The 12,789-nt window shown below is 33.1% G+C and overlaps 1 protein-coding gene across 1 annotated transcript in view; it reads right to left on the bottom strand.

Moving 5' to 3' along the window:
- Window positions 1-12,789, bottom strand: part of FAF1 (Fas associated factor 1) — a 514,789-nt gene that overhangs the window by 223,514 nt on the left and 278,486 nt on the right. Inside the window, exon 7 of the mRNA XM_007459639.1 lies at window positions 10,208-10,313. Within this exon, the coding sequence (XP_007459701.1) occupies window positions 10,208-10,313 (106 nt within the window). The remainder of the gene's footprint in view (window positions 1-10,207; window positions 10,314-12,789) is intronic.

The following is a 12,789-nucleotide window of genomic DNA, read 5'->3' as shown; positions in this document are numbered from 1 at the left end:
CTTCCGATCTGGGAAAGAGGCTAAGAAAGTCGTGTAAAACAAGATTTCAACTCATCTGAAATAAGCTTGACATATAGAACTTTAACTTTCCTAAATATTTTAAGAGTTTCCATCACTGTACTAACACTTAGAACAGACTTATCTCTATCAGAGAACAAAAAGAGATTTACATAAATGGATACAGACTGGAAATGTGACATATTCAGAAGGTACAGCATGTATGTAAAAATTCAAGAGCTGCTTATCTTTAAAATCTACAAAATGGAAGGTTCAGTCCCTTTTATAATATGGTTTCTCTCTCTCTTTATTAAGCTACCTGCTTTTCTTTTTTTTTAAACTCCCCCCTCACAAAGCAAGAAAAATTTTATCAGTATCATTAAATATTCTCCTCATAGACAACTTGAAAGCAATTCAGATTATTTCAGTCAAATAGGAAGTCATGGTTCCTTGATCTCTAACAATGAAAGAGAAATTACACGTACAAGAGTCTTATTTAGAACATTTTCTTGTCCTCTCACTCCATAGTTTAATCGTGGACTTCATGTGGAGTATAACTTATGCTGCCCTCCCAAGATACATAAATAAAGTTTGTACTTTCTCAAATAGAGGTTATTTAATCCTAAATATCCCCTCACAAATATAAGTAAGCTTCATCTCCCTTTGTATGGTCTTTGTCTTGGAGAGAGAAAATATTCTCTTGGATGCCTACAGTCATTTCTATTCATTCCTAGGAGTTAACTAGGAGGTTCCTCTCTCACCTTCTTCTGAAATTGTTCCAATCACATTTATTTCTTCACTGTTTTTTTTCCCCCAAAGTCTCTAAATCAACCCCAACAAACATCTGGGTTTTATTCTTATGCCTTCAGTTACTTCTAATTTGTGGGCATCTGACTTTTCTAGCATAAATTTCTAGCAAATTACTCCGTAATCAATGTGTGTAATAGCTGTAGCTAAAAAGGAAAAGATTTCTTCCTTGTGTTCATCCTCATGGATACCATACCTCTAGACACTGAAGACTACAACTCTGCTGGCATTTAAAAATTCTATTTTGCACTCTATGTGCAAATCTAATTTGTTTTCCACTGTCACTCATAGGACTTTTCTGGCATTATTCTTTTCCAAAGTATCTACTTCCCTCTTGTTTCCTTCATCCTTTTCCATCTAGTGTCCATGTTCAGTATTATTTCTCCCCCTGCTCTCCCTCTACCCCCATGCATTAGCTGTAAAATAGATGTAAAGCTTGGTGTAAGTCCAAAAATTTTATGATCAAAATACATACTTAGCAAATTGTTTGGCTAAATCTTTCATGTATGATGAAAGATTATTACCACAATTCATTAGCAAATTATAGACTTTGAAATGTAGGCAGACAAATATTTGGCCCTGTATCAATCAATTTGGACCAGCTGGGTAGAAATTCACACAATCCTAGGAAACCCAGGAAGTGAGGTGCTCTTTCATTTTTCATTCACTTGAAACATTAAAGAAAAATTACCATTCTACAAAAATGTCCACTTTTCGAGATTTTAGCAGCAGCATTTTAGATTGAGTTTTATTTTCAGTCAATTACTACTTTAGTGACCAATAAACTGATCCTTTTTCTTGCAATTGACTGCAGAAGAATAGTGCCTAATGCACACATAGGCACCTTGCTATCTGACCATTATATTCCAGTTTAAAAGCTAAATATTTAATAATGGTTCTATTGCCCTAAAAAGCAGGCAGGGGGCTACTTCTACATACACTAAATCAGCCTGGAAACTAATTTTGCAGTTATTCATGATAAATAATATCATTAACATTCTTCCTCTGAGCCTCTCTTGCCTAGTGAGGTGACCCTGTACAAAGATTCTGATTGATCCTATGTCTGTCTATTTTGGTTAAGCTATCAGGCTGTATATGGGAACAGCTGCACTTTGGGAGCAACTTAAAACAAATTTCATCTTAGTGGCATCTAATCCAGTCCTTGGTACAAGACACATGGAAAAGTCAGTGTCAAAATTAAACAATGCCGTCTCTGCAATGAGCAGATGCTTTTGCCTTGCAGCTGTAAAAACCTTAAAACAATCCAGTACTCTACTGTCTGGTCACGCAATGACCACAAAGCAAGGAATACATTTTGTCATTTAGAGAAAATGTTTACTATGAGCTTTTAAAGTCTTTTTTCTTTTAAAAAAATGTTTAAGAAAATAATAAAAGGAATACATTGAGGGTAATAATAAGGTAATACAGCCCTAAATTGAGCAATAAAAAAATTTTAAGCATATTTGCCAAAATAAATATGTTTGAAAAAGAATAACTACTTGACTAAATAGTATTAGGCCATACACAAAACACATTAGAGAAAAGAAAAATTACCATACACATGTTTTAACAGGTTATAGACAAAAAATCTTTGGTATATAAGGATAAACATGTAAATATTTTCTATGTGCAGGCCTTATCTTAATATACCTAGTCTTAGTCTAGCTTATGTTTATGAGCATTTTATATTCATTTACCTACCCATCCTTTGATTTACTTCCTTCTTTGTTTTTGCTTATGTTTTTGCTGGGGGAGGGTGGGGTGGGGAGAAAAATGGGGAGGTTATATAATTCTTATTTTATGGCTAGAGGATAGTTAAATGTAAAACATTTCCCAGCTTAAGTAATGTGGTACTTATCAAAGTCTATAAAGAAACGGCAGCCTTTTCCAAACTTTACCCTATAGAAGAGAACATTGCCTCTGACATTCAGGAATCTAGGGGTTAAATATTTTAATACTGAAATAAACTCTTCTTCATGAGGAGAAACACTCCAACTACTGTGTGTGGGAAACCAAAGAACTAGCCCCACCTAAATAAATGACTGCATGGTCATGATCAATCCACTTCTGCTAACTGAGGTTCTGGCTTTAAAGGTAGATTTTTATGGTACCCACAAGAAAGAGAATCTAGTAGTCTTACCTTTATTTTAAATAGTCTACTGCAAAAAAATTTTTTCAGTAAGTTTTTCCTAATCAGATTTTTTTCTTGAAATCCCTTTTTCCCAGAGGATATCAATTCATTAACACCCCATTGCTTATAAATTTCATTGGATATTTTGTTAGTTGAAGGTCTGGGGATTCCCCTTATGTTCCTCCCCACCCCACAACGAATATTTCAATGAACAAGTCCCAAAGTAATGACCACATTAATAGGAAGTTAATTAAATTTAATTTAAATATCAAAGAAGGCATGTTATCCTATCCTCTTCATTAAAATCTTTGAGAAGTAAAACTTTAAATATTTTTGTGGTTGTCTTTGTATTTCTATATTTTATTTTCTAAAAATGTAATTAAAACATGTTGACGTATAAAGCATACTGATGCATTATGCCAAAAATACAAATTCTAGACATTCATTTTTTGTAAAATGTTTACAATTATCCTTAAGTCATATAATACTATTGGCATGATTTTGTTGTATTCTTTGTTAATGGTTATAATTGAAATAAAGTTGAATTACAGTGTCAATAATACATGTCATCAAACAAAAGTAAACCATGGAACAAAAATATATAACAAGAGAATTATACTTGAAAGTATAAAAACATACAAATACAAAATAACTGACATGTATTCCTAGATATGATCCCTTGTATTTTAACCCACATAAGCTTAGAATAAGAATTAATCATTTTACATATGCTAAGAATAAGAATTAATCATTTTACAGTGTCAGTGTTCCAAATTATATACAAACGGCTTTAAGGATAAGAAATAACTATTTGCTTATACTTTCTTGTTATTTTTATAATAACTTTCGTTAATAATCAGAATTATGCTAACAAGAACTGTGCAAAAACATTTTGTTTGGAAGTGCATTTGAACTTGTTATTAATTATGCAATTCCAATTTACATTTAATGGACTTTAATACATTACATATTTTTATGGGAACATGTGGAGATCTGGAAAAATGGTTGGCTCGAATAAGTGGTTCTCTTTTAAGTTCATTTTATCCCTTTGGGTTCACTCAATAACAGCAATATATTTTTAAAATATATATTTTACTGAAAAAATACATAAGTAAGTCACAAACCAAAAGCTAACAGATGTGTGACTTCTAATTAGTTATAATAATCTCTGCTTCGATGCCATTAGAATGAGCCTTTCTTTTCTTTTGAAAACTAAAAAAGCTTTCCTTTGAATTTTAAACTGTCAGGGTGCTTCAAAGTCAGTGTACAAAATCTGCTTTGATTAAAATTTTAGACATCTACAGTGATAACTTTATGAAAGGAAAATATTAAATTATAATTATCCTAAACAGACACAGTCTTGTGAAACTAACCCTACATTCATGTTAAAACACAAAGAGTTGAATATAATGAATTTGATTCATCCTCGAACACAAAGCTTCACCACAGTAAACTCAGTCAACTGTTGCTCTTGCGCCTATATTCATGGTGCTTAAATAGCTCACTTTAAAACAAAAAAAACTCCAATTGGCTTTTCATATATCCACCCTCCCCAAAAATAACGCACTTGAAAAACTCAAATGATATGAAAGGCTTCAAGGCCTCTTTTCTCCCTTTCATACCCCTTTTTTTTATTTCTGTTTGCAGTAATCTGCCTTTCTCTTTCTCTTTCTCATTGCTACAGAGCAAGCGAGGAGGCTCAGAGCTTTGAAAAGGGGGCTCAATGTGTAATGGGTCCACTAGAATTAATTTACTTGCACCAAATCCATTGAGCACAGAGGGTTTTTTCCCCCCTCTCTCTCTCTCCCTCTCACTCCTCAAATCATTTGGAGTCGAACGCAGCCCCCAGCCTTTGTAATTCTAGTAAAGCACTTAAAGTGCACAGTAGGTGTTCATGAGGACCATCTGGTCAAAAGCAAAACAAGCTGCTGATTTTGCCTTTGAATAGAATGAAGCAAGTGTGAATTAGTCTCTTCAATTAGCACTATTACAACCTGTCAAGTGCATATTGTAAAACAGGATTATTACAGTATTGGTCACCAGTGCAATTATTTACTCTCTGCCTTTTCTTGCATATAAAAATGTCTTATGTTTATTAGTTTCTGATAACTGAACATAATATCTCTTAACCCAGGCATTTTAAAACTACCAACACACAAATCACAGATTATGAAATACAGTCGGCCAAGAAGCTGTTAGGATACACATATCTTAACTAACAAAGGTCTAAAGCACCATCGATTCTTAACAAAATTTCATTGTTTCTACCTTCTTGAATGTAGGTGAAGAAATACTTACATGGCTAAAAAAAAATGTCCAATAGAGATTATTCTAAAATACTTTCAGAGGGAAAGAAAGACTTGTCAGTTCCAAATAGCTGCATTGTAAATATTACTTAAATTTATTTCCTAAGGGGATCATTTATTAAGCATCACAGAAAACCCCAAAGTTTATAAAATGATCATTACTGATTTATTCATTTGAAGTGGTATAACTTCAACAGATCTCAGTAACAAAGTGCAACTTGAAACTTATATACATGCAAAAGAAACTCAGTCTCCTTTTCTGAAAGCTGAAAAAAGGCTCAGATTCATTGCCCAGTTGCTTAGGAAATTATCTCTCTTTCAGTCTTCCTAAGATATCATTTGTGATTTCAAATTTTTAAAAATCAAACTATGATACATGCTAATTAAAATGGGTTCATTCTAATTAAGCTTATATATGCTGTTCATCTTACAGTAAAAATAGACCACATAAACTTTTAATTAAATAAGCACACAATTTAATTTACCCTATTGCATATGCACATTCTTATCTCTCTACTCTTCAGCTCTGTGCCAGCAGCCCCCACCCACTCCATACTGGAAAACAAACAAACCAAAAAATAAACAAACAAACTATACGTAAAACATATACAGAAAGGGCATGTTAGTTAAGAAGTTTTAGTCAACCCAGTACTAGAAAATTGCTCTTTAGTATAATCTGTAAAAGACTACAGATGTACCGTTAACAACATCCAGCATTAAAGGAGAATAGTTTGAAATATGTATTAGTCAAGCAAGTTGAGTAAGTAGCAAGCAAAAAGTAGACACAAAAAAACCAACAGGAGTTTCAAATTCGCAGAATCAGAATTAGTCTCATGATTTCACAATTATTTAGCCAACATTATTTTTAAGGACTGGTATGATTTATTTAGTTCACTTCTTGTTGCTAATTCAAAAGTAGTGGCTTCCCACTTAACAATTGCTAGTATTAGTAGTGAAATGTTTTACTATTCCATGCAAGATATATCTTTATAAGTTGTCGATCTTTCCCTTTAATTCCCATTGAGAACTAAATAAACACTAATAAGAACAGTGAGAATTCTAGGGTAAAGTGAAACTCAGAAAAGGATTTAAATAATTCCAATAGCTCTTCATAGTGCTTCTCGCTGTAAGAGATAAGGAATACTCCATGATTCCGTACCAAAAATACTTTGGTTTTTTATCAGTGTTATTATGGGTCATGTGTGTATTCCTTAAGTTTGTATGACATCTAAAACAAAAGTGATATTTTGTCTAATAGGAGCTTTTGCAATAGTAAGATGGACAACAAAGAATTAGTTTCCAAGAAAAGTTGGCTTGATTTCAGGGACTTTATTTCCTTTTCCACACCTGGGTTTAGGATCTGAAGTAGGCAAATCAATCTTTTTTCCCCCTAATTTAACCAATCCCAAGTGCATTTGTAGCCACAGATCTTTAAAAATCAGAATTACTGAAATCTGTACAATTAACTGTTTAAAAATCTAAATTCTCAGTGTAGAAAATTCATTAAAATAAGGTAAGCTTGTTTAAATTTTCAGGGAAATTCACTAATTTAAAGTGTGTCAACTAGGTAATTAAGGATCCAAAAAGGTAGAAAGACAGATTGTCACAAAGTTATTGTTACATTATTTGATAATTTTTATAAACTATTTTGTCATAATGGAAAAAGGGAAAGGATTTTTATTCTTATGACTACTTGCAACCCTCCATTCTGACCTTTTTATACTGTCATTGCCTTTTCCACAAGTAGGAGGATAATGTAAGTGGAAGGATTTGTAAAGAGCTTAAAAAAAATAACCTCAATATCTAACTAGCTTAAATTAAGTCTAGAGCACCCAAAGGATATAAGTCATGCATTGTGAGGCAAGAGACCACAGAGACAGAATGAACAAACACTTGTACAACTATCGGTTTATCACCACTAACCTGCATGAACATACGGTCACTGAAGAGTTATTTAAAATTCAAACTGCAGCTAAGTTCTATTTTCTAAGTCAGTATTGTAAAAAATGTATTTTGTTAATTAAAAGTTGAAATTATAGTACCTTTGTCAATCCTATTTCATTTAATAGAACTTTCCCTCTGGAGGGAAAATATTACAAGAGCTTTCTTTTAAAAACGCAAGGCTTTCAAAAATTAAAAATACCAGAAAATGGTATTTTTTTCCCCACCTACAATAAAAATAATATACATCTACACTGGAAAATAAAATCAGTTGTTTTGTTTTTTTTAATTTCTTCCTTTTACATGTTGGTCGGAATTCATTCTTGAACCTATCAAACAACACTGAAAAAAAGATTTCTGAAACTGGTGACAAAAATTAATTTACAAGTTAGGATATATGGTATCATTAAGCTTCCAAATTAATAGCAAAAATTCTAGCATTTATAAAGTAACACTGCAAAATCATTTCAAGATTATATTTTTATTGTGTTGCAACCTGACTTTCAATCATGCCACAACAAAAATACATGTACTTAAGTGTCACTGTGGGTTGCATGGCTGTAGCATAAGAGCATCTTGTCCTCCTTGAACCCCATTCCAGATATTCCACAAGTTGAAGGAGTAAAGTCTTAGGATTAGGCCTACAGAGTGTGACCCTAGGCCTAGAGAGTATAATCCACATTCCTTTTCTAAACTGTACAGAATAAAAGAGTTTATGTGTACCTGTCTGCCCACAGAAAAGCAACAGATATTAGAAACAACTGCATTTATTTTTTTCCTGGCAACTAGCATTTCAAATATTATTTTAAATCAACTTTTAAAATATAAAAAAAGGAAAAAAGAAAAAAAAAGAAGAAACCAAACTCTTGTTGAGAAATACATAAGAATATTTGTCTGCAAAAATATTTTCAGGACACTTCATTTAGAAAATGGTATACTGTTTTGAAGTCCTTGAAGCTTAAAATATATTTGGTAATCTAAATAGCAGGACACAGAGAACAGTTTCAGCCAACTGTGGCACACAATGGCACACTTACAGAATTTTAAGTATTTCTTTTAATAATTGATGTAGTCATTTTGAATCATTCTGCATAGGATATCAGGTGTGAGCAGATTGCATTAACGCTGCTTAAACATTTCAACTTGTCAGTATGGCCAACTCGATTTCGGAAATATTTGCAGTATTTTCCCATCGAAACAGTAATAAAGGCAAAATAAATATATGCCACTACTTTATAATCACCGAACATTAATGAATATTTTATGTCTTTTTAAATCTCCCTGTTTAATTTAAAAGGGTGAAATTAAGTCTCCTCCCTGCAATATGCCAATTATCTGTAAATCAAACAATAACTTGGCTATTATGCTCCTTTTTGTTAATATAAGAGAAGCTAATTTGAAAACACTGAACGGCATTTTTAGACTAACAGTTTAATAGTCCTCTGTGCCCCCTTGTGGGAGAAAGTTGAAACACACTCAAACTATAGAAAGTGGAAATGTTAAAACAAAAATGCAAAAAAACAAAGAAAGGTAAAATTCTGGCTGTAAATATTGCAATCAGAAAAAAAAAAAAAAAGCAGTCTATATGTACCCTTCATGCGATATACTAGTCTTCAACTTAAAAAAGGAAATCAACAACAGAATGAAATTTACCTCTTATTATCTTTGCTGTTCTTGATTAAACTGGGGTTATTTATTTTGAAACTGAATTCTTTAATTTTATTCAATATATAATTTAAATTTCATAATCATGAGGCTCCCAGAATAACTCTGCGATAGGGCGAGAGTTAAACATTATTTTTAATATAAAAACGACAGTGATTCTTCAATGAATTAAAATTTTAAATTTAGAGAACAGAACATCCATTATAGAGATTAAAAATGAAATGGCAATTAATATATTTAAAATCCTGAAAAAAATAAAATAATTTAAACCTATGATTCAAATTAGGGGCCAAGAAAAATCTTAAAGATCTTAGTTACTAGTCAACAAACTATTCAAGTGATAAACAGAGAAAATAAACCTCAAGTAATGAGTTATTTACGCCAAATTCAGAAGTTGAAATTTATTGATAAAACATGAAAAAAGAAAAACCATTAACAGTCATTACTGAAATAATTCATATACTTCCGAAAAATGATTAGGGTGAAAACAACTCGTTCTTTCAATATGACATTAGTAATTAGTTGAAGCAATGAAGTCCAAGAAAAAACTTATGAAATAATCTAAGATTAAACAAGATTAATTTTCTTTATAAAAACATGAGTGGACAATGACTGTTGTCTTCATAATTTTCAAGGGGTAATGTGACATAATCATCATTTCACTGTCTCTAAACACAAGTCTTGTCACATAGCCTTACACATTTCCCCCCCCAAAGCAGATAAATTACTAGCTTTTAGGTGGGTGGGGCCACAGACAAGAAGTTACCTCTTCTCTCTTGGGGGAGGTTCTTTTTGAAACAGTGGCCCTGGTTGGTCACATTGATGAAAATATTTACACTATAAATAGATTCTTCTTAGATACTCTGAGCTAAATGACTGGGTTCCCTACAGCACCTCACGAATACTGCCCAAGGCTGGTATTCAACTGCTTAAGAAAAGCCTCCTCAATTCCTTTTGGAAATAGGCAGGATACACACTATAAATAATATGTTTGAGAGCAACCTTTCAAATAAAGTATACTCATGTTCGAAAATGCATGCTGTCGATAATCTCCAAATTAATATTCTGAATAATTACTATAAAACTATGAAATATATAACAATGTGTTTTTTTTAAGCAGGGTTTTAAAAGTTGACTATTTTAAGAATTATCAAGAGCTTTCATTTACAACATCTATCTTTCTAGGTCAAGTCATTTAATGTATCTACAGTAATCACTGATGCTCAAGTTAATTAAAATTAAAAACCCAATAATGAAACATAAAGAGAGTTTCCAACCAGAATACATAAGCCCTCTTTAACAGGGTCAACATTAGCTATAATGAGCTACCTTCATCCCTTAGCTGTGAGACATAACTCACCTCTTGAATGGTACTGCTTCCTGAGAAGTTCAGGTTGTACTCCCGCTGGACTTCTCGGTGGGTGATGATCAGCATGAAGTTTTGATTTAATGACTCCTGCAGGGCACTGAAAGGGCTGAAAGAGAAACAAGGAACTCTGAGATGAACAAGTTCTAGCTTGCTTTACGGTTAGCTGAAAAAAACCCCAGGAGTACCATAACCTCCACACAGGCATGTCCGGGCCCAATGTTATCATCTTTTCAGCTCCTAAAGGCAAGAGAGCAAGCTGAGAACAACCAAGGGGAGTTAACCTGTTAACTCCTTCTCTACCAAGGTGTTTTTAAACTTCAGTTGCATACATAAGAATTTCGACAAGTCATGTGCTGCTGTCTGCATATGTATTTTCTCCAAGAGAAGCAAATTTGTCAATTATATTAAATTCCAAATATGCTACTAAAATGTATACTCAAAAACTCTGGTTTAATTCCAAATGAAACAGCAGTTCTGGAAGAACAGAAATTTGAAACTATTGTTTATACTCATGAGTGTCATATAGGTATACAAATACAGTTTCAGTAAAAATTGAGGAAGTATGGAAATCTACAGAACTTTAATTGCTATACCGAAATTCCTTCAAAATAATTGTGCTTTCACTTACAAGTCAGAAATACCGAGAATTCAGAAACTGGAGAATTCAGAGCAATATTAACTCTGTGCCAAAGTTCCAAAATGTAAGAAATGTGTCAGAAACATGAAGAATAAATGAATTTAGCCACATCAATTAAGAAACATAGGCCATGGTTCTATTTGTTTATAACAATATTAAAAAGCACCATTGGCAATGAAAATAAAAATCTGTCACCATTATGTATGAACAATCTGTATTGCTAGTCTCAAGTGTAGTGCTAGTATCTCTTCCATGCTATGCTTTAGAAGCAAAAAAAATATACGGTTCTGGCCTTCATCACTCCTCCTTTGCCAATATGTAACTATGTGATAAATATACATGCAGCATAAGATTAGAATTAGGCAGTTAATCTGTGTGTCCCAGTGTCGCCCATCGCGTTCACAGGTAAATTACAGATTCAAAATGCCTAGGAAACACCTATATACAGCATGAAATATTATTGATCAAAGTCAAGGGAAATAATACCCCACTAAAATAGTTTCTTCAGGCAGGGACCTTTGTCTTTGATCCTTACCACTTAAGCATAATGCCTGGCACACTGCAGATAAATATTTATTTAATAATGAATAAACTGTAAATTTTCAGAAGGCAAGAGTCTTACTCATCTCTGTATTTTACACAGCAATGCTGCCTTCTGGAAAACTACCATGGGAATTAAGATTTTGATTTTGATTCACTTATTTATCTACATTAACTGAATGCCTCGCATTATTCCAGATGCTAAGGAAACCAACCCAAATAATACACAGTTCCTGTCCATGAAAACCTTCACAATCTAATGAGGGTAGACAGACACGTAGACAGCCATAGTATAAAGTGATAGATACAACTGAGAAATTGAAAAAAAATACAATGAAAACCAAGAAGGAAGTGCTTAACTTTGCCTCAGTGAGAGGGGGGAAAGGTTAAGGGAAAGCTTCAGAGGAGAATAAAAATATAAACTGAAATATAAAGGATAAGTAGGACTTTAGAGTTTATTAATTGGAAGGGACTAAATTTTTGTTTTATTTGGGGAAGGGAGATGGGTGGCACTTTTTAGACTAGGAAATAATAAATGGAAGAACACAGCATGTTCATTCACTCAGTTAACATATATTTATTGAGTGCATACCTATGTTTATGACACTGTTCCAGTTGCTAGGGACACAGTTATGACAAAAAAAAATGGTCCCTGTTTTCATGAAACATATTCTAGTAAAGGAAACAATACTCAAGTAAATGAATAAGTAACTTTAGAGAATGCTAAGTGCTATGAAGAAAATAAACAGTATTATAAAAGGTAGCAGAGGGGTAGGGGGAAGGAAATTATTTTCAACATATTAATAGTTGGGGAAGACATCTCTGAGGAAATGACATTTAAGTTGAGGCTAGTATAAGAAAGAGATAGCAGGAATCTGATCATGTAGGTCCTTGTAGACCACGGTAAAGAACTTGGTATTTATAGTAATTGCAAAGGAAAGCCATTGGAAGGTTTTACACTGGGAAATGGTTAAGATCTGACTTACACGTACATTTATACAACATTATTCTGGTTGCTCTGGCTACAGAGCAAAAAGAGTCAAGGCAGGGCTAGTCCCAGCAAGAAGTGATGGTGGCTTACGCTAACTATAGAGGCAGAGAGTGAAGAGTTGTCAGGTTCAGATGTATTTCAGAGGTAGAAGCCAGACAACTTACTGATGGAATGTGAGAGAAAAACACAACTCTAAGGTGGTCGGAGCAAGTGGAGAGATGGAATTGCATTTAACAAGGAAAATTGGGTTAAGAACAGGTTAGGTAGAAAGTTTGAGAGTGAAGTTATGTATATATCAAAGTTTAAGGTGCCTATTAGAGATCCAAAAAGAGATATCATGTATAGCTGTGTATAAGAGTTGAGGGTCGGGCTTCCCTGGTGGCACAGTGGTTGAGAGTCCGCCTG

Source organism: Lipotes vexillifer, unplaced genomic scaffold, assembly GCF_000442215.2.
Source record: "Lipotes vexillifer unplaced genomic scaffold, Lipotes_vexillifer_v1.1 scaffold525, whole genome shotgun sequence".
Lineage (NCBI taxonomy): Eukaryota > Metazoa > Chordata > Mammalia > Artiodactyla > Lipotidae > Lipotes > Lipotes vexillifer.
Note: the sequence above shows the minus strand (reverse complement) of the source record. Positions and strands in the feature narration are given on the sequence as shown.